General features: G+C 47.5%; 1 protein-coding gene across 5 annotated transcripts in view; it reads right to left on the reverse strand.

Moving 5' to 3' along the window:
- CAPN15 (calpain 15) overlaps positions 1–22,127 on the reverse strand; it is a 64,654-nt gene extending 42,527 nt beyond the window's left edge. The window contains exons 1-3 of one of the 5 annotated variants that reach the window (XM_064520692.1): positions 21,838–22,099; positions 14,904–15,110; positions 4,439–4,758 (exon numbers count right to left, since the gene is read on the reverse strand). In XM_064520692.1, the coding sequence (XP_064376762.1) occupies positions 4,439–4,614 (176 nt within the window). In that variant the 5' untranslated portion in view covers positions 4,615–4,758; positions 14,904–15,110; positions 21,838–22,099. Of the gene's footprint in view, positions 1–4,438; positions 4,759–14,903; positions 15,111–21,837 lie in introns of all 5 variants that reach the window. The other 4 variants (XM_026100465.2, XM_026100467.2, XM_064520695.1 and 1 more) reach the window with 4 other exon arrangements.
- Positions 22,128–22,148: the final 21 nt, after the last annotated feature.

Genomic DNA, 22,148 nt, shown 5'->3' on the forward strand with positions numbered 1-22,148 from the left:
GCAGGCCCCAAACCAAAAGGTAGCTAGTTAAAACCTAGCCTGCCCCAACCCACAGCCCAAACCACAGCTCTGTCCATGTGAATGTATTCCAAAGAGCAGTAATGCTAGCCCACTAAGGCAATCAGTCTCCTGGGGCTGAGGCATTTTTCTGTGATCTAATAACAGAAAACAGCAGGTGAACTCTGCAGAGTAATTTCATGCTCTACCACTAGCTTTTCTCCCCAGTCCCAGACATCTCACTTTTCCTCTGGGCCTCGGTTTCTCCAAAAGGAGACATGTCCTCTGGATGCCAGCTCTGCTTATACCTCACGCAGAGGTGAAATGCCATAAGCCAGGAGAGCGGGGAGGAGCTGCAGACAACTGCATTCCCCCTCCATATGGCTTCTTGCCATTCATCAGTATTTCAGCATCCCCTTATTAACATCCCCAGAAGACTCAAGAAGGCTGAAAAACCCCAATGCAGAATTGTGGGATGTTAACCCCGCAGTTTTGATTTGTTTCTTTACACATACTTAAGCCATGAGGTTCACAGACACCTGGATGCCTCACTCCAGGTTTCTCTCCAGAATTAAGTGGCGCTTCTGGGAGCAGCAGAGCCACTGCTCCTGGGAGGTATACAGCAAGTGCCCTTCCACCAGCTGCCAACAGTAAAAGCAAGTCCTATCACTCTCCTCTCAAAGCAGAGAGATTCATATACTTCTAGCATTAAAACAAACGAAAGTTAAAAAAAACCCTTGTCTGTTCCTCCCCTGCTATCACAGTTGTTGAGACCAAGAGGTATTTCATTTTGAAGATGCTTTTATTGAAAAATGCAAAGCCTTTCCAGAATGCTGAGGGTTTTTAGCACCCCAGAAAATGCAGACTCTCTGTGGGAGGAAGGTGCTCAGACAGCTTCCAACCAAACTGAACAGTGGTCAGATGCACTCAAATTCAGCCACATGGATCTCACAACACTTTCCCCAAAGTGTGTCTACTCAGTGGAGCAAATTCAAACAATTCTCACTGCTATAAGCCCTTCCACATGGTGTCTAAAGTGCTCTGCAATCCATGAACACTTTCAACCCATCAGCCTGGTGCTAATATGTACCCAGCTCTGCGATACATCACATTGAAAGGTTCACAGCAAACAGCAACACAGCAGGTCAGGCAGCAAACACCCCATCTGCTTGTGGCTATGTTGAAGAAAACCATCAAGAATTTGGCAAAGACAGAAGCCTGTTGCCACTCTTTATGAACGATGGGAACTGAAGACTAGGTAAACAGAAGAAACTCTCCCATCTAGAAGGCAGTCCAGTGTCCTAATTCCCTCCTAACACCTTGATAGGTGTAGAAGGATACACACCTGAGAGCTGCCATTACCACTTCCAGGATCAGCAAGAGAAGCTGTCACCAACACATGGCTCCCAAGCAATTCAACTGCAGTAGCAGGGACAGCGTTATGTTCTACCACCAGCACCGGGTTTTGTGGCACCATGCCTTGTTGCTCTCAGCTTCATAAAGGTTTTGGTATGTAGTGGCTAGTCAGTAAGTTCTGCTGTTCTGCATCTGCTGGCTCTGCTGAACGCTCTGATCCAAAGACAGCCCAGGCTCAACACCTTCAAGCGTACAAGCCAGGAGAGTCCCTGGGGACTTCCAGCTAAGCCAGAATTTGGCTGGAATGTGCACATACTTACTAAAGATGTATTTAAAAATAAAATCTTTGCCCTAAGCAGGGATTTCAGCAACAAGCTTCCCTTCACTAACATGCATTAATGCACAGTACCTCTAGTCTTTAACTAGCTATGTCCTCCCAGCACATGGTGAAAGGCAGGCGCATACTCCTGTTAAAGAGATGGGACTCTGACACATAGAAGGAGACTGTACAGCCTAGCCCAGGAGGGAACAGGAACCCAAATCTGGATATCGAAAGTCTCAAGCTACTACCATTAAGGCCTTGCCTCTTCTTCCTCATGTCCCTCCTCCCCCCCCCCCCCCCATTTGCTGTCTTCATCAGAAGCGCTGCTCCAGATTACCAGCCTCACCCAGGCAACAGGATCCATCTCTTAAGACACTGCATCTCTTTCCTCACAGTCTCTAAAATCATGAAAGCCAGACAGCACTGATTTCTTCCCTTATTCCCATCCCACCATGAGGGAAGCCTCCTACCATTCTTCTATCCAGTACAGACCAAAGTCACTCATGAAGCACTCGTGTCCTTATCTTCCTGTCAAAGGAGGTCTGTGTTCATCCCCAAAGTACTAGACAGACCAGAGCAGGCTTGGCTCTGCCATTTGTCTACAGCAGCCAAAGCATTATCACCTCAAAGATGGCTATGGGCAGAGACAGGAAACCAGTAGGAAAAGCAAAATCCATCCCAGATCTCCTGACCAGTCTCCAACTGACTCCCCAGTACTCCACTTCCTTCCTACACTATAGACTCCAGGGATGAGGATGTTCAGAGGCAGAGCTATCTACTCTGACTTGGTCTATTTATTTACTTATTTTTAAAGGAACATGTTTACCTGTTCCTCTCTGGATACCAATCAGCTGTTGCTTCTTCACAATGTTTCATCAGTCTCACCACGGGAACTGTGGATACTTTGATGCCTGACAGGCTGGCTGTTTTCACCAAGTCTTTTGAACTCAGTTCGATAATCGCTGCCTAAAGTGTGTTCTTCCGACACAACTGTTCCTTGGTGAATCACAGCCAGCTATTTTCCTGTCTCCAGGAACCATGCAGCATTTAGAAGAGTTCTCTTCTCCCTTTATCAGGGGAAATGTATAATTATCAAAAAACACACCTCTTCTGACAGGACATTGGCTTTATCTGCACAGAGACCAGCAGTTCCTGTTCTTGCCCCAATATCCTGCTCCACCACGAAGGCCAGTCATTTAGGAAATTTATGTCCATGTGTCAGGATCTCAGTTTCTCAAGCTCTTCCAAGCTTTGAATCATGAGCAGCACACAAAGTTAACAAGCACTAGGCTACAGAGGCACAACGTTTTTAGTTGAGTACCAGTTCTGCACTGGAAGCTCCTAAACCTCCATGCTGGCTGTGCACAGGTGCACCAGGGGTATTCAGCTGTGAGTTTTCACACACCTTCCCCCAAATCCTCTAAGGCAACAGAGAAAAAGCAGCAGGCCAGAAGGAATAACCCTGCAGGAAGGACCCAGCTCTGTGGTCAAGATCGCTCTGAATTAGACAGGACAAACCTAAACAGCACAGATCCACCACACCGAACTGCAGGCCAGCCACAGAGGCTGGTACACACAGAAATAATGTTTGAGACCTACACAAAATAGCCTTTTAAAGCCTACTTGGGCATTGTAGGAACTCAAGCCCATGACTGAGGGCAAAGACAACAACTAATTGGTTTCACACTGTTACAAGCTCAACAAGGAAACCCAAGATAGGGCTGCAAAGGAGCAAAGCAAGATGTTGTTTTCCTTGTAGTCTCCCTGAATCTTACGCTGGATGCCACAAAGCAGACTTGCTGGGACTCAGAGCAGTGACAAGGCAAGAAAATGAGGACTACACAACAGATACAGCATGACCATCACAGCTCATACCTTCAGTGGAAAGCCACAACAGCTCAGGGACACTCAAAAGCAAGCAGCTACAAACAGACTCAAGCAGGTACAAAAACCCAGCCAGGTGGGAATCTACATGAAGCAGGCATTAGACAACGGCTCAGATATTACTAGCATAAAACACGGCAGCCTCTGCAGCCAAGCCCCCAGGCAGAGGATTGTTAGATGCTTTTGACATATCTCTCAACCTGTCAGAGATTGAATGCAGGACACCAGCGCTCTAATAAGATGAAAGATTCTTCACTGCAAGTGGCTGTTGGGGGAGGGGCAGAGCCAGCGGCTGAGAGCCACGGCTTTAGGTGCTGATTTCATCGAGGAGGGACAGACACTGACAGTAGGCAGCACTGAGTTCTTTTTCAGAGTAATTCTGTCCTGGTGTGTTTTGTTCCCCTGGATCTTCATTCAAAGCATTTCACTGCTTTTGCATGAAAACAGTATCTCTTGCTCTTCCAAGTTGAGAAATTCTTGCTCCCAACCTGGAGAGATAATTCTCCATATCTGAAACTTTTATAGCAATCAGTTGGGAGGTCAAAAAGAAGAGCCACAAGCAACAAAAGCATGGCAGACTCCTTAAAACAACTGAGATCCCCATTCCCAGGCAGCCGGCCTCACAATTCAGGTGAGTGAGGAAGAGCTGGGGTAGGCCCTGCAGTCTGCTTTGCAGGAGACATCAGCAGCCCGGTAAAAAGGATGTGGCCTGGCCTCACTCGAGTCAGTGGAAATTCATCTCTAGATTTCACAGGAATTAGTATTCAGCCTCTGTATGAAAGGACACAGCACCAACAGGATGCAAAGCAATTCATCTCCCAAATGCACTGCCCTGGATTCAAGCTGAGAGGTAAGCAGGCTCCTTCCCCTCCTCCTTACCTTCGCACCCGGTGGTGTAAATGCTGATGCTGCCGTGTTATAAGGGCACTTTCCCAAACCGGGCCACTGTGACTACTCCTATACCAGCCCACAGCTGGGTGCCCCGGGTAGGGTGGGCTAGTGAAGCCATGGTCCGACTCCGTCTCTGCGGCCAGCGACGAGGCAGAGCTCCCCATGGTTCCCCCCTACCCAGGCCACGCTGAGATTTATCCTAGGTTAGGTCCAAGCCAGTGGTGCAGGCAGTTCGAGTGGAATAGGCGAGGCGCTGCAGCATGGGCTGCTGTAAAGATCCCAGCACACTGGAGAAAGGAAGGCCGGTTCTGATCAAAAGTTGAAAAATAAAGAGAAAGGGAAAAAAAAAGAAAAGAAAAAAGAGAGAGAAATATAAGGTACGATTTAAGCAATAGTCCTCCAGTTTTAGAAGCCTATTAACGCATGCTCTGACCAGCATTCCCATCACAGCACTTACTGGAATGGGAAGTGCTGTTTTACTGAAGCCAGGTTTTGCTGCCTGAAGGTCAGCGGTACAGGGGAAGAGGCTCTCACCAGTTAAGTGACAGGAGTTCCCAGGCTTAGGTGGGAGGGAAGCTGCATGATTAGTGGAGGAAAGCGCATCAGAGCCCAGCAGAAAGCCCTTGACACCATGTAAAGCAGCAGAGAAGGGGACAAAAAGTCTCACTCAGAGCCCAAACCAGCAGCCCTTGGGAATCACAAGCACAAAAAGGTTATTCTGAAAGCTCCAGGCTCTAACTGGCACACCAGCTTTTTAATTACATCAGCCATGAGGAGCACAATTTGACAGTTTGTCTGAGGTGAGGAAATTTGGGAGTTTTTTATGTAAAATAAAATATCTGTCTTTTCCTCTTCCCCGTTAACACCACAGTAAGGCTGAAAACAGACTGGGAATCTGCATGAGTATGTTTTCTGTGGCCGTTTTGCACAGTCCAATGAAATACCTTCTTTCAGCTCAAGCCAATTTTTGGCAGATACTCAGCATCCCCCTCCCCCTAAACAGCAGGGTTGGGGTTTCAACTGTTCTTCTTTTTCTCTCTGTCTGTTTCCTACCTTTTAGAATTTTTTCTTTGAGCATTCTCGAAATTAAACCACAGAAACATCTCTTGCGCTCCAGTATTCTAAAGGTTTAAACATATACCTCTCTCCTTAAAGCAAAAAGGCATGGCAATCTAGGTGTGTGTCAGAAAGAATGGATCACGGGAACATTTATCGGTGCAAAAAAGAAGAAATGAGGAAGACGAAAAATTAGCACAGCTGAGATTATTCAATTAACCACCAGGATTTATAGAGATGAATGAACTGTAGGAAGACCTTTGTGAAGAAACTACTTGGTGCCATAAGAAGGCTGAAAAAAAGACGACTAAAACACAGTTTTTCAATCCAAGGATTGTTCTAAGGGATCAAGAAAGGCCTTGGTAGAAAACAGACTCTGGAATGCTGGAGCTCAGGGAGCAGGTGCAGTTTTGCTAGGAGCTTAATACCAGAATGTGTATGCGTTAGGTCATTAAATGGAGAATGTTAACAACTCCTTCATGGTCACTCCTCTGTAACGTGCAAAGCCTGGATTAAAAAATATAAAACTGAAAAATGCCCAAGAACACTATTTTCCCCACCCATATTTCCTCCCTATAATTGGTCTGCCTAGCTGCTGTGCATCAGCCATGCTAAAGATAACACATCTCCACACTTTGCTTCTGCTTCCTGGCCACCACCAAGTTCCAGCCAAAATGAGTCCCTGGCATTTCCCCTCTCACTTCCTGTCAGTTAATTTGTAACGAATTAGATTTTCCTAGCTAAATGAAAGAAATGCAACGTGAGGGGAAGAGTATATCCAAGTATCATCAGTTTAAGTCTAACTGGAGATATCACTTGTCTCCTATAAAGACTTTCTGCCTCAGCCCTTGACTGCTTCCCAATATCCGCAGCCATGCTGCACAGCAGCAGCAAAGGAACAGGGGATGCAACCAAGAGGCCTGTGAGGAGAATGAACTCTAACTCTCATCTCAAGGCTTGGAATCTACTAGAAGGAAAAAGAAGTGAGATGGGGAGAAACACAGCCACATACAGTTCACCATGAGCAGAGCTAAAGAGAAAGCATGAAGCTCAGTCAGGTTAATGACCTTTTTTTCCCTGACTAGAGCTAGACCACCAAAAAAAGCAGTCCCACAGGCTGCTTTGAGACCACTTCCTCAGCTGCCTCCAAAGCTGAAAAAGCAGACCACTTTGCTTCCTCCTCCTAAAGAGAGAAACACCAGTTTTAGCTCACTACAACAGGCGAGAGACATGCCTGCTGCCTGCATTACTGTTGGCTTCCAATATGTTGCTAGCATCTTGGCCCTTTCTCCTCCTCCAGATCTGCACCAGGGAGTCTGAGCTGCCAGCTCAATGCAAATACACTCCAGGAAGAAGAGAGTCTAGGAATCCTACTTTAAAGCTGTGTTGTAAAACTCCACAGTGGGTGGAGCTGGGAACAGGAAGGGATCTATAAATAGGTTCAGGATAACCTAGCTAAGTCGTAGTGATCTCCAAGACTGTCTGGTCTAAGTGGGCTGCTTGGCTGTGAGTGCTGCATGAAATCGGATTTCTCTGGGCAAAGCACTAAATCTTTTTCTCCAGGGTCACCTTTCATGCCAGGCAAGGGCAGTCAGTGAATAATATTTAGGGGAGAGCACTGGCACAGGCCAGAGAGAGGGAGAGCCAGTTTGAAAACAGGAGGAGTGGCATCATTGCAGCTCAATGCAAGGCATGCATCTGCTTGCCATGCTGATTCAGATGCCGCCTTTGGCCAACAATAAGTGAAGAGCACGCAAGAAGTGAAGACAAGAATGAGAATGACACCTTAGCAAGGGAAGGGTTGAATTAAAGCAGATTGTGAAGAAGTAAGCTTCTCTGGAAGCACTCAGCCTTATTTTTGAGGAGCTTCTCCCACTGAACAGGGACATGCCTCAGGAGAAGCCTTGCAGACATGTAGCCTGTGCTGAACAGGGAAAACTTCAGTTGCAAGAAGGGGAGCAAAATGCCAGGGGCTCCTTTGCTCTGGCAGGAGGGAGCAGGATTTTCCTCCTAATAAATAAAGCACTGCTTCTACCTATCTAAACAGGAGAGGGAGCGACAAAGTGAACAAACTGAATTGGCTTGGGAAGGGGGAATCTCCCTCCTGGAAGTTAACAGTTAACTTCCTTAGTGAGATGCTAGGTTTGGGTTTTGTTTTTTGCCATTTGCAGCTGCAATAATTACTGGGTCTCAACTGATGCTGCTCAACTACTCCCAAAATATTGCTTCCAAAACAAAACTGGATTTGACCTTTCCACCTCCAAGTTGTTCATACCCACTTAGCCTGATCTGTTATACACAAGACAGACCCTTCCCAAATTGCATCACCACTACCTTGAGTAGCAGGCACTTGCAACAAGTTCAGGAAGGCAAAGTTTTCCCATGAAGGTTCCTCCTGCTGCCAGAACTGCAGAGCAGTCACCTCGATGCCTTCGACACAACCCCTGTCCCTTGACACCAATCAGCAGCGCTGACCCCTTGGGCTCTAGCTCTTCTATCACACCACTGCAAGCAAAGCAGAGAAGCAGCGGTGGGGATCTGGGTCTGTCCAGCCCCTTTTCTTCATTCTTCCCTCTGGCTCTGTGGAAGGTTTTGGCTCTGTGCCCACGCTCCTTCCTCTCCTGATGCTCCAAGAAGAAAAGGACCTAGCCCAGGTGTTGCAAAGTATCTGGGAATACCTGGGCATTTCAAAGGGGGCAACAGGATCAACCTCAACCTCTTTTCTTTGGTGTGTAGCAAGAGGGGGAGATAGAGGTTCCTGGAGCTGCTCCAGCCCATGGAGGAAACCAATGTGGCAGATTCATCCCATTTGGTCCTATATACAGACCACCTCCTGAAATGACATGATTTCCCCGCCCCCCCCCCCCCCACACACACACACTGTCCTTTATTCATTCATGTAGAGCAAACCAGCTCAGCTCCTGCCTGAGTTTTCCAGTCTCTGGTGGCTCTCGGCCTTCCAGGCCAAGAGTTTGTCACCTTGGTAATTCCTCCACACCCCCCAAACTATAGTTGCCTTGCCCTGGGGAGAATCTGGGAAAGAAAACACAGCCACCCCACACAGCTTCTGTCTGAGGTGCTGGCCCAGCAGCTGACCCAGGAGGGGATACCCCAGGTACCTGGGGGAAAAGCATCCCTTAAAGCTATGCTAAGAGGAAGCCATGTAGTAAGAAGGTTTCTTCTTGATTGAAGCTGCAAGGACCAGCTCCTCTCCTCCCTTTCCTACGTGAATTCCTCTGGCTGCAGGGCTGGCTCAAATGGACTGAGACCTGATACCCACAATGACAGCAAAGGGGAAGCTCCCTACTCTTCTCTGCATGCAATCTGCTGCTTGAAGGGAGAAACAAGGGTTCCTGAAGAGCTCTGAACTCTCGGTTCCCACACAGACACCCCTGGCAAGAGCAGCCTCTCTGGGCACTGCAGGGGACAACTCTTATTCTTGAGCACAAAGTAGTTCTGTAGTAGGTGGGTACAGCCAGAGTAACTGTGGCTGGCTCAGGGCGTTTAAGCTGGAGGAGGCTTCTCCATACATCACAAAGGCAGGGCAGATCCTCAGCCCTGTGCCAATTTTGCTACGCCACCAGGCAAATGGGAGAGCTCCCCAGCTAGCACTGAAGCAGGCCTGAGGCCAATATGCCTCTGTTAGAGTAGGTGGGAACAAGGCACAGGGATGGGTAAGGTAACACAGCAGGAGGCCTGATGATATGCCATGTCAACAGAGCAAGGAAAAGCAGCTCAAGCATTCATGTTTATAGTAAGTGATACATGGTCAGGGTCCTCTTTGCAGGGCAAGGTGGCAGGACCTGAGGATGTACAATGCCATATACTGGCACAAAGCACAGCATGATTTGTATACACCATGCTGAGAGGACCCCTGATAAAAGAAGAAACACTGAGGCAGGAAGGGAAAATAATCTCTCTTCTTTCATGAGGGGGGAAGACAACAGGCAAGCAATAACACATCCATCTCAAAGGGAAGTAGGACAGACTGGAAATCAGAGATGCTCAGTGCCAACCCAGTGAGAGCTCCATACCTCCCACAACTGCCAAGCGGGATCCCTGCTGCAAAGCAGCCAAGCAAACTGGAATGCTCCATGCCAAGTGGTTAAGTACCTTGCACAACGCTGGTGTCTTGGTGATAAGAAATGTAGTTTTACTGCCCTTTTTTTCTTATCCTCACCTACTGAGCCAGCACAGCAAGAACAAGGCAGCATGAGTCTGCTGCACTCTTGGCAGCAAACAAGGGTGTCAGCAAATTCCAGTTCCTTGCAAAGCTTCTGGCAGGGAGGGGTAGGAAGGTACCTCCACGGACAGACTGAGGCATAAGCATAACAGGAAGGACGGCCCAGTGGTTGACACACTAAATTGGGATGCAGGAGGCTCTTTCAGCCCTCATGCTCTACCACAGAGCTTCCCTTGTGTGACTCGGGGCATGGTCTTGTGACTCAGAAAGCACTGCCCTACCTTCCAGGGCCAAGAAGTGCTCATGTTCCCAAGGCACTAGGACGACAGGCAGCATGCAAGCACCACAAAAGGGAGGATAGGGAGATGGAAAGAGGGGTAAAACTTGCCCACCCCAATCTTTATTATAGAGTAGCAGGTCTGACACAAGAGAGGCCAGTCAGGTGTTCCAGTCCCAGATCAAATCTATGAGACTGGAAGCTGCAAACGAGCTATTTTCCAAATCATGGTGAGAAACGAGATGGGCGCGCTACTTTGAGATATCATTAGATAAAATTAGCTGCCTGGAAACAGATTTCCAGATGGGATATTAGAGAGTTAAGAAGAGAATTTAACCTAGAGTCCTAAACCAGCACAAAACAGGGCCTCATGCTTCAGGCCGTACTTTAGCAAGGTCCAGACCAGAGGCACATCTTTCTGGCCATGGACGTAAACATGAAAACGTGAGCTTGAGGCTCTTTACCTTCTTTCAACTACCTAGTCTGAGCTGGTTCTGGCCCAACCTTAACAGAAGAAGCCCATACACAGGAGTTAGGTTGACCTGAGCTGCATTTCATGCCCAGCACTGACTCTTCATAAGTACACAGGCAGAGGAAGGGCTGTCCAAAGACTGAAGCAAAAGACTGATATGAAAAATAGATTTATTTTAGAGCCAGCTTAGCCCCAAAGCAACTAGTGACAAAGTCTGAAAGAAGTTTGCTCTTCCATCTTGCACAGCACACTGAAAACCAGTGACAGATTATCCAGTGAACTATTGCAAATCTATCATGGTCACTTTGAAAGAGGGGGTTACATAGATTTGAAAGGGCAATCAATGTCTTAATTACAAGCTATGGGGAAAAGAAGGGGGAGAAGCAACGGACAGGAAGCTTTTTTCAAAATAAAGGTTAAGTTTAAAACCCGTCTATAGTGACAACTGAAAGGCAGGAAGGTCCTTCTGTGAATAAGCATGAAAGTGTCAACAAGAGCACTGCTGAGGCCTGAAGGCACACACATTACAAAAAGAAATATCTAAAAATGTAGTGCTGTATTAAGTTAATTAATGTGACTTCAACGAAGTGCAATGGTGCTGTTTCTATCCTCCAGTTTACCAGCCAATTGTGGCTGGCTTTTGAGTACAGTTAACAAAAGTGCATGTGGGCTGGCATGGTTCGTCTCATTAGCAATGCCACAGTAACGCCATAGAAAGAGAAGGGGAAGAAACAAAACAAGACAAGCTACAGTGTCCAGTCTCAGAAAGCTTTACCAAGAGATCTAATTGCCAGATCTTTTCCTCCCAGTGTTTATAATCCTCATAGCAGAGCTCTGTCATCCTACTCAGCCCAAAGACTGCCCCAGCTACAAGACATGCCAGGCTGAAAAATCACCTCAGAATGCCTATTGACATCAGTTGCATTATAAAAACAGGAAGCTTTCATTTGCCTGCTACCAATATTCTATAGATTTAATGGGAAGTAGCATAAGCAGGGATGCTTTGCACAAGGCATGAACACATTGGACTCCAGCCAGGAAAATACGTCTTGAGTAATATGCATACTCTGTTTCCTCTTTTTTTAGATGGGTTTAACTAGACTCTGGGCTTCCCAGCAGCAATAGAACACTACTTCTTTCTCACTACAGCAGAGTGTTGATTGGTAAACAGCAGATCTTCCTGTGTGAGGCTGTGCCAGCCTGTGCAGAACAGAACTGTTGTTATTGCACATTCACAGCTAGAGATAAACATGAGTAAGAACCATGAGTAAGAGCCAGGCACTGGCTCTTCAACACATTTGCTTTATCAAGTTCACCTTGATTCGACAGCAGTGATCGTTCTTGAAAAAACCTCTGCCTCCTGAAGCCAAGGCAGCAGAAGTAGCAAGGACAACCAGTTAAAAAAAAAAAAAAAATAAATAAAAAAAAAAAAAAGCAGAAGTGACTTTAATGCAAAAAGCTCTCTTCTGTACTCACTACCATTCACAAACTCTACCTGCATTTAAACCACCCAATAGCAAACATGAAAACAATAGCAAAACATGAAAATAAATGGGCTCAAAAAAGCCCCAACCTTCCAAAAAGCAGCAATGGAAAAGAAATTTTCAACAGATTTCTTGGGACAAATCTGCATCAAGAGCTTTTGCTGCTGCAGGACCTAAAGATTACAGTGAACCAGAGGAAAAAAAAAACGTGCAAATCAAAGATGATGCTCTGCAATGGCACGAGAACAATAAAGCAGTCCAGGAAAAAATGGATACTGGAAGGTAGAGGAATTTTTCTAGTCTTCCAAAGAGCAGCGCTCCAGACCAGTTGCTTCAGAAGTCCTGAGGCAAAAGGACAGAACTAGTGCTAACACAGACCTGGATAAGTTCATGAACTGCATGAGATCATCATCTTCAATAGCAGGGAACTGGACTTGATGACCCAGGAAGTCTCTCCCAATCTCTGAGCTAGTAGTGGTCCATGGGTGCCCAGGCATGGCACAAACCTGCGGTCATATCCAAAAGGACATCAGGGACTGTATGTTGAGATCATGCTAAGCTGACAGATAAGCAGATGAAGGGAGAGCTGGCTACTGAAGAATGGAGGAGAAGAGAACTGCAGCACAAAGTGGAGTCTCACAACCAGACAGTGAAAATTCAGGGCAGGGACTTGAACAGCAAAGTCTCAGAGAGAGATGTCCCCTGAACATATTGACTCCAGACACCCCAATTGCAGCTTTAATTCTAACACAGGTTAGACAGATGAGAAATACATGATTTGTCCAAGCTGTATCCAGTTGTGCCCCTTGCTAGAGACAGCTCCTAGTCTTCGCTTCATTGCCCCATCCAGAGCCAAAAGTGCTTCTTTGACAAGTGCAACAGAACCTGGACACCTTTTTCTGCCATTTGGACTTTCCCTGCTTTAATCAGGCATCATGTCCCAATTCCCAATCCACTGACCTAGATTTAGATGACTATGTCTCTGGCTATGCCTCAGGCAAGTGCGGAAGTAGGATAAGCCTGATAGACAACAGTGGAATTTGGCATTTTTGTTAGGAAAATGAAAGAAGCAAAAAGCAAAGAAAACTCAGAAAATAAAAGCATAACAATCACTGCAAACTGTATACGAGCTGTTATCTCCACAACCACAGGGAACAAGAGTGGAGTGGAGGGACAGGGAGACAGGAACTGGGTGGACCAAGGAGACAGTTCTCTTTCAGACACAGTTCAGTGTTGTAAGCTACCTAACGGAGGAGCATCACATTATTGCTCACCCCCCTCTCCAGCTCTGGATCTGCACCCTGCTTGGGCCATCCTGGAAAAACACATCAATCCTTCTGCAGATTGATGTCTTAGTCATGGCATTACTTCTATTAAGAAATGATAGTGTCTTCAAAATTACATGACTGGAATAACATCTGATATAACTGAAGCGATAGAGATATAGCAGTGCCCAACACTGCTGTGATATTCCCCTTTCCTCGCTGGAGTAGCTACACTGGTTTACTGTCTGCATCACAAGCAGCTCCTCTTCAGCTACACCAGTACAGCTGAAAACGTAGGATGTGTTCGATTACACAAGGACTTAAGAAACATTTGGTCACAACAGCAGTTCTTTGAACAAATGTAACAATTACTTGAGGAAGATACAGTACCCTAAACGAGAGGACTGAAACTTAACGCAGATGCTTTCCGTAAGAGATTGCCTTCACTACAGCAAACCCAGCCCCAAGAGGTCATCCAACACATCTCACAGTACAGCAATGGAATTGGCCTCTTACCCAAGACCTGCCAGCTGGATCCTGGACTCACTTTAACTCAAGTAGGCAGATGGAGGAGTCGCTCTTAAATGCTGTGCAAGAAACAAGCCAGCTTAGCATCATGTGGTGCTACAGAATGACAATATTCCCTCCAGGAGGCTCTGCTTGTGAAAGAACGTTGCATGGCAAGGCTGGGCAATGGGAATGAGGGCTTGTGAATGCTGCTGCAAACATGCAAAGACACTCAAAGACTGCATCAAAGCACTTCTCCAAGAGCAGCACCATTGCTTCATCCCTCTCACAATTGAGAATTAGCCATTGCACAGATCTCAGCTGACATCACCTGCCTGTTTCATGGGAGTAAATCACTCAAAAAGACCAGAGTGCTCATGGCCTGGCTTCGTTGACCTTGAACCGTAAGAGAATTCTGCAGATCTTTGCTGAGTCAGGACACCAAGGCCGTGTGGAAACTCCAGCCAGCCCTTAAGCATCACGGCAAACCAGACTGGACAACGAATGCATCAGCAGATGCCAGCATCCATCTGATTAATCCAAAGCGCTGGTGTGGGATAAGGCCACTTCAGCCTAACTCATTTGAGCACAAGGCCAACACCAACAGACACAGTCCTGCAGTGGACACCATAAGTGTCTCCTGAAGGTACAAGCTCAGACTAGCTTCCCACAACCTTGTCCCATCTCTGCAGAGCAGGCTGCAACTTGCCAGGCTGAAAAGCAGCTGAGCTAACCGTAACCATGAAGCACAACATAGTCATCTATCCATCCTAGCTCTGTGTAGCGAACTGCCATGTGACTGTGATGGTTGCAGGCAAAGCAGCACACAGTTTCTTCAGTCAGTTTATTTCCTTGCCCTTGTGTTGCCTCAAACACAGCTTGGTACAGTCATGCAGCTCCTGTGGCTTAAGATAATGAGGTCCTGGATAACCCCACATTTTCTCTTTCACTCTTGCAGTCTCTTCTTCATCATGAGAAAACCAGGGTACATCAGCATCCTGCCCATTAGAGCATGAGGCCTTTCATGCAGACAGCAAGTACTGGGCAATACTCTGAGAGAAGGAATCAAAACAAGGAAGAGAGAAAAACAGGATGCAGGGGAGAAGTGAGAGTAACCATGCTCCCAAGCTGAAGGAGAAAAGTTCCTTTTTTCCTTCCAGCCCCTCCCAGCTCAAGAGGGAACCAACTACAGTCAAAAATGGCTCTCACCCAACACAGTTTCTGCTCTGCAGGTCCAATGCTCAGTTGGTGTGAAGTCAGGCTGGTGTCCCTGGAATCAAACAGCTGCTGTTGGCACCAGCTGAAAGGCCTGGTTTGAGGAGCATGCTAGATGGTCTCTGCACAGAACTGCTGGTAACACGCTATTTCCTGATAACATGACCGCAGCCTGCTAGGAGGAGTGGCAGCTGCACCAAGCTGGTGAACAGAGAGGAAAGGCACATAAGAATAACTGGCTACTGAGACTCTGGACTAATAAGCATCTCACCAGCACACACAACCATCTTCAAATTTTAGGTCACTCAATCAGCATCCACTTGAATTACAGCTCCCAGAAGGCTCTGTGCTTCCTGCAGCATCGGGCTGACGAAGGTCTGGGGTTTGAACCTCCCTGGAGACAGGAGACAGTCTGCCTTTGGGTCAGCTTAGACTCTTCACTCTCTGTTTCAGCACGTTTGGCTGTGACCTTACAGCTCTGTTCCCACCATTGGCCTTACTCTCTCTAACCATGGCTACTGCTTAGTGTCCTGGTGAAAGCCTTGATTGTATCAGGTAACGCAACACCTCACAGGCTCAGCAGGATCTTAATGATAAGGATTCTGGACATCTTTCAACAATTAGCAACAGGGCAGGATCTCCCAGGAGATGTGGATGTGAATACAAGGATGTCTGAGGGGGCACACTGCCTGTACATTCAAATACAGAAACAGACATTAATTACTCTGCATGACTAGAAAATCATTCAATTGCATCTACTGGAAATTCAAGAGCACAAATTCCTCTGATTGTTGAATGTGCCCATCCTTACAAGGTTTGATGTTTGAACATTCACCTCAGTGAACCTAGCAAACCTCCCTCCTCCAGCTCTTTACAAGATATTTCCCCTTCCACCTTCATATTCTGTGCTCTCAGAACAACCTGTTTTAATGAAATTTATCCCTCTGTGAAAGCGCTATCTTCTTTGGGATGAGTTTTTATAAAACAGAGGCAATGAGAACCCTTGTCCATAACTGTTTGGTATGCTGGCACACTTCCATTCTCTTTTATATGGGGGGCAGGGGGGGAAGGGGGCTACGCAGAGGAAGGGAGGGGAGGAAGCAAATTAGGCTTCAGCAAGAACGATATGATCATTGAAGCTCTTTAGGAGCATGGCAGAAGCACATGAAAACAATAAACCTTATCCTGCCCCACCACCTTGCCCACTCTCCTTATAACTATGCCATTAGGTGCAATATGTTGCCCCTGAGGTAGGTCATGGTGAATTCAGAATTTTTCTCTCCTAACACTCTGCACCCCTGAGATTTCTAGGGGTCCTTTCTAGTCAGAAAGGACCACCCTGATCCTTGAAGCTGAATGGTCTGTACAGAACAGGCCACACAGGGAACTCCTGGCCAACAGCACCTCTTTTGGAAGGCATTCTAACATTCAAGACATTCCAGTTTACACACTGGAAAGGCTTAAGACTTATCAAAGCTAGAGAGATAGCAAGATCAACACCAAAAGATAGAGTACTCCATAAATGCCTACGTCAGTCTACATGACACCATGTCAGCTTTTCTTGCAGGAGACATGTTGCCACGTGCGCAGTTGAGGAAAGGAGGCCACATAACACCCAGCAGCTTAAAATGAAACCTCTTAGCTGTCTTGAAATTCCAAGGGTGGTCTGAGCTGTGTCTGCTGCCTCAAGTCTTATAGGCAGGCAGGCAGTGAATACAGGCAAGTCGGAGAGCAAGATCTTGCCCACGTCAATGCTGCAGCCTCACCAGAGAACAGAGCTGCCACGCGAGGGAGGACACAGTCCAGCATGCAAGAACCCTCTGCTCAACACTTGTGCCATGTTCCTATTTCCACAGTCCTGCACAAACAGTGGTGAGTTAGTAGTCTGAAATTTAGCTTCTTTGCAAACCCTTATGCTATGGGAGCAGAAAGATCTTCTGTCATCACAGGAACACAGTTGAAAGCAAGTAGAGAAGCTGGCTGTGATCTCCTCAGTCCTCAGTAAACTAAAATCATCTGCGCTGGTGCTGAGATACAAGATGTTGCAGGGGAAATTTAGGTGCTGCTGGAAGTGCCAGATTAGAAGTGCAGTCAGGTGATATCATAGGAGTGGGACAAGACCTTCTTGTATGGTGTGGACCTCTGTTTTACCGAAGTGAATGTTTATTGATATCCCCACAGTTTTGGCTTACCAAATTTTGCTATTCCCAGTATTGAGGCAAGATGCCAATTTGGCCTCTCTGATACAGTGCATCCACCACCCTCTTCAAACACTGACACTGTTCTCGCCCATAGCACTTAGTGAGCCCTCTGGGTTGCTACAAGAGTGGCTGCATCTCAGCAATGGAAAAAAAATATTTCTTTTTTATGAACGTACATTAGAGTTTGCACTACTGGCAAAGTGCATAGGCATGCACTTGTAGAGGAACGTAGAAATGGTACAAGTACTGTTTTTAAATGTAAAAGCCTGAAGACTGAGCTTTGGTTTTTAGAAATCAAGCTTTATTACCTCAACGTGGCAAGGATAGCCTCTCATTTTCTCAAGTTATATTCTTCTCAACTAGACAGGGTGCAGCACAATAGGAAATATCAGCAGTTATGTACTCAACCTCCAGAAACCCAAAAGGCCAATCCTAGCAACCCATGGCTGCTTTCCAATCCTCACTGATCTATTTGCTGGAGTTAGACAGAAAAGCATGTTGCCCCCAAGCCATTCAGCAAACTTCATGTCCTGCTAATTACATCAATATAAATGTATCATCTTGGCTGTCAAACATTGGCCCTATTGACAGAAAACCACACTCTGCAATGCAAATGCAGAAAAACAATCCTTCCTGCTGCTGGAGACACACTTCTTTGGATCTTATTTCCTTTCCAGGGCTCCCCCTTCTCCCTTCTGCCCAAACACCAGGGCAGCAGCATTTTTTCCAGAGCAGAAGGAAATGGCACACAAAAAACATCCTCATCTTTTAAGCCACTGAACATGAACAAGTTTTGGGAACAACACTTGCACTGTCAGTGTTTGAAGAAGGTGGTGATTGCACTGCATGAGAGAGGCCAAGTTGGAGTTTTGCCCCAATACTGGGATTAGCAATCCTTACCAAAACTGCAGGGATATCAATCACTCAACCTGAGTGCCACCAACACATGGTGGGGGGAGCTGTGGAAGCCAGAGTTAAATGTCTCTCATGTACAGACAACGGCCTTTCTGTCTCCCTTTACTTCCTCAGCTGCTATTGCTAAATACAAGGCAAGCAACAACACTCTTAATAGTAATGAGAGTGTGACAGAAATACAGTAGTAGCCTGCTTGTCTCAGGTAACTATGGCCTGGAAAGAGCTGCATATGCAAGAAGCAACAGCAAAGAGAAAAATGCAGGCAGATCCAGGGGACTGTTGGGGAGCAGGCAGACTCTGGGGAGCAGGCATCTCACTCTGAAGAGCAGGATTGTGATGGAAAAGGAGGAGGAAGTGTCCCAGCCATATTACAAGCCTTCCCAAAGCTACAGTATGTATGATCTTTCTCGGCGGCTCAAGTTGCAGTGACTTGGCCATTCATAACAGCTTCCTCCCAACACAGCAGTCTCAGAAACAAGCCTTCCCTGCAGGACCCTGGGCTCTGACATGAGCTTTCCAAAACAGCCGTATCTCTCCCTGCTCCCAGGTCCGATCACATACAACCACAGCACTTTGTTCCAGACTCCCTGCTTTGTAAAGCCAACTCATTACGGGATGACAGACCCTCGTTTGGAGAAAGTCACAGCCTTCATTTCTACCCAGGCCCCTCTGGTTACAGAAAAGGTTAATACAAAATGGAAGACAAACAAGACACAAGAGCATGGCTTCAGATGGAGCAGGAAGATGTGAGGAAAAAGCATTACTCCCATTTACATCTCACTTAACAGCAAACGACCACCTAACCAAAGTAAGTTAACACAGCCACGACTGTATGAACCAACTAATTAGGGACTAACTAGGTCTCTCTCTAGGCCTCACGGGTAACCAGTGCAAACCCAGCAAACCCCCACAAAACTACTGGGACAGATGAAAGCTACCTATTTTCCACACAAGATAAAACCAATCACTCTCAACTGGCTGAGACAACACCAGGGCCCAAGCCATTTCCTCCATAAAGCCAGTGGTAATCTGCGCAAAGATAAACCGTGCCCTCTGGTTTCCATCCCAGCAGATTGCTCTGGGGACTAGCTGAGTAATCAGCACATTTCCCTGTGCATGAAGGCACTGAGGCCCCACCACAGGGTCACCTAGTCCTTGGCTAACACAAGCCAGCTCCAAGCCAGAGCAGGATGCCAAACTTTCTTTCAAGCAACTTTAGCAGCTTTCTTGTTTTGTTTTTCAATATTTGTTCTGATTCAAAAGACATTATGCCCAGCCCATACTTTGGGATCCCTTATACAGCTTAATTTCACGTTAAGTAACCAGACTTCAGCAGGCTGCCCTTCTTTCCTACCAAAACAATACAGCTTAGCAAATAGAGTAAGTCACATCAAACCTTCAAAGGCCTCTCCAGCCCTCAAACCCCACTGGGGGAGAAGGAAGCAATGTTGGGTCTTGCTTTTGCCTTGAACTTTTAAAGTCTTGGACATTAACAGAAGCTGATGCAACTTTAAACTAGTTAATGTGACCATGATTCTACATGTAAACGACAATTTGAATTATGCCCTTCTGACACTATAGGGTAATACTTACACCAAAGACAAAGGGTAGCAGTACCAGACATCTTACCTGATACGCTAACACAACTCATTCCTTGAAGCTCAGTCTCACTCTGATTCACTCATGCTCAAAGGCACAAGCCACTCCATTTGGCTACAGGTCTCAAAAAAAATGGCCATAAAAAAGCCACCCAGAAGACTTTTGGTGCCACCAGATTCCAGTCTACTAGTCAATGGGCCTTCCCGCCAGAGGTCTGTTCGCGTTTATAAAAGATAGCAGCTAATACAGATTATAGACACTTAAATACAGGGAAAGATGACCCCGATGAGTCTCAGGTCACAACGGGCTAAGTATGCCAAGATCTCTTCGCTCAGATCAACAAGCGTTGCAATCTAGGATCTGCAGTCTCCTCAGGCCACAAGTCTATCTCCATCAATCAGCAGCTGCATTCCACACTGCTTATCACCTTGGCTCCCTCTCAGTTAATCACCTTGTCTCCAGTAACCCCTGACCAATACCCAGAGGTGTCAGTGCACAGATGCCCTAGGTCACACACAGTAAGCACTTTTAAGACAACCTTCTGTCTGACTATGCAAAAACCATGCACCCACATCCCGGGCCTGAAGGCCTACAGAATGCTGAGTACTAGTTCAGATTTCCATCTGAAAAATTCAAAGATGAAATAACATGACATTTTAAACACAACATGCATGTTATCTGATCTCCCCAGCATTTCACCAGGCAAACATCCCATAACATTTATTTCTTAATGCTTGAGAGAAAAGGGATGTAACAGCAGAATCGGATGCAAGGAGGGGAGATGAGAGCTGCTCAGAAAATGGAGAGGCCAACTAGTGTATGGAACGTTTTCCATCCAGTATAACAGATTTCTACATGCAGGATTTGGAGGCTGACATGTTTACAACAGAAGCTGATCTGAAGTGAAGTAACACCTAAGGTCTTGACAAGGTATCAGGAACCCAGTAGCCTTATGACACTTCCAAGATCCAAGCATAAGAGCCAGCCAACAAATTTTAAAGGGAAAACATGCAAATGCTTTAGAAATTGGGAACAAAATTTTGCTAAACTCCCACAGAGGGATTTCTAAACTGGAGGTCACAGTGCAGACCTAAAAGGCAGGAGTTCTTGGTTCTCTTGAGGGCTCTGCTGTTGTTCAGCCTCAGGGCAGGCACTCAGCTGTTCTCTGTCTATTAACTGGAATGAGTAATGCTTACCTGCCTGACAGAAGATTGGGAGGCTCAATTATCCCTTGTACTGCGAACAGAACGCACCACAGCAGTTCAGTTAGGTATTACAGTGCAGGGATTCATTAAGCTCCCAATGTCTCCTTACTGCTGCCATGTAATTTTTAAGTTTGCTAAAAACCCGTACTGGCATCATTTACAAGTCTCTCACAGCTGGGCAGAGATATTAATAGGCCAGGCATAATCTGTAGATCATCTTATAAACCCTGGATGAAGCACACCACTGCCTGCAAACAATGACAACCCCAACTCCGCACAGTATTTATGAGATCGCGTTCCTGGCTCCGATGGGCCCCCCATTCTCTGAGCCACGGTTTATCGCTGCTGCTGGGAAATCGATTTCCAAGCCCGGCAAGGCAGCTCAACTTCCAAAATGGATTTACAACCCTGAGCCAGCTAAAAACGTGTCTCCCCTCCAGGTGACCAGAGGTTAGGGCTGAGCCTGTCCTACGGCCTCGCGGCTCTGCTAGCAGGAGCAATGCCCTTGCGAGGCAGCACGCTGCTGCCGAGAGCCTGGCAGCAACAGGTGATGCCGAGCTCGCAGGTGAGCGGGTGTGGGGTGGCAGAGCCCGCAGGAGTGACTGCACTGAGAAAGCCAGCAATAAGCCCCCCAGGAGCAAGGGCCCGCCAAAGGCGCCAGAGAGGCTGCAAACCAGGAGGCAGCCAATGAAAGCTAAGCTGCTCGGCCCAGTCTCTCCCGGGGCTTCAGAAGACAGCGGCCGGGCCCGGGGCAGCACGGCAGGCAGGCCCCGGAGCCGAGAGGAGAGGAGAGGAGGCCCCTGGACGGCCCGTCCCCTCCTGGCCTCCGCCGGAGGCCCCGGGCCGACCCCCGTCGGGCCTCTCTCGACCAAGCCGGCTACAACGGCCCCCCGCCGCCCCCTGGAGGGAGCAGCCCCGGCCCGGTCGCGCCGGCTGGGCCCCGCTGCCTCTGCCGGCCGGCCGGGCCGCTGGAGCTCGGCCCCCCTCGCCCCCGGGACCGCCACTTACCTGGGGAGCGAGGCGGCCGCGCTGCTACTCGCGTCCCCCCCGGGCCCGCACTTTCCCCCGGGCAGAGTAACTTTGACCCCGCCCGCCCGCCCGCCCTGCGCGGTTCCCAGCCGCTCCGCAAACGGTTTCCTCCAGCAGCTCCGGCCAAGCCTGCCCCAGAGTCCAGAAGCCCGGGCTTACGCCGCTACCGTAGCGTTGTACCCCATCCCCGCCTCCGAGCATTACGGCGCGGAAGCAGCGCAAAGGCCGTCGTGAATAGCACGATAAGACTACAAGCCCCGAGGGGCTGTGCGCAGGGGGAGCGGAAATTG

This window comes from Dromaius novaehollandiae, chromosome 14 (assembly GCF_036370855.1).
Source record: "Dromaius novaehollandiae isolate bDroNov1 chromosome 14, bDroNov1.hap1, whole genome shotgun sequence".
NCBI classification, from domain to species: Eukaryota; Metazoa; Chordata; class Aves; order Casuariiformes; family Dromaiidae; genus Dromaius; species Dromaius novaehollandiae.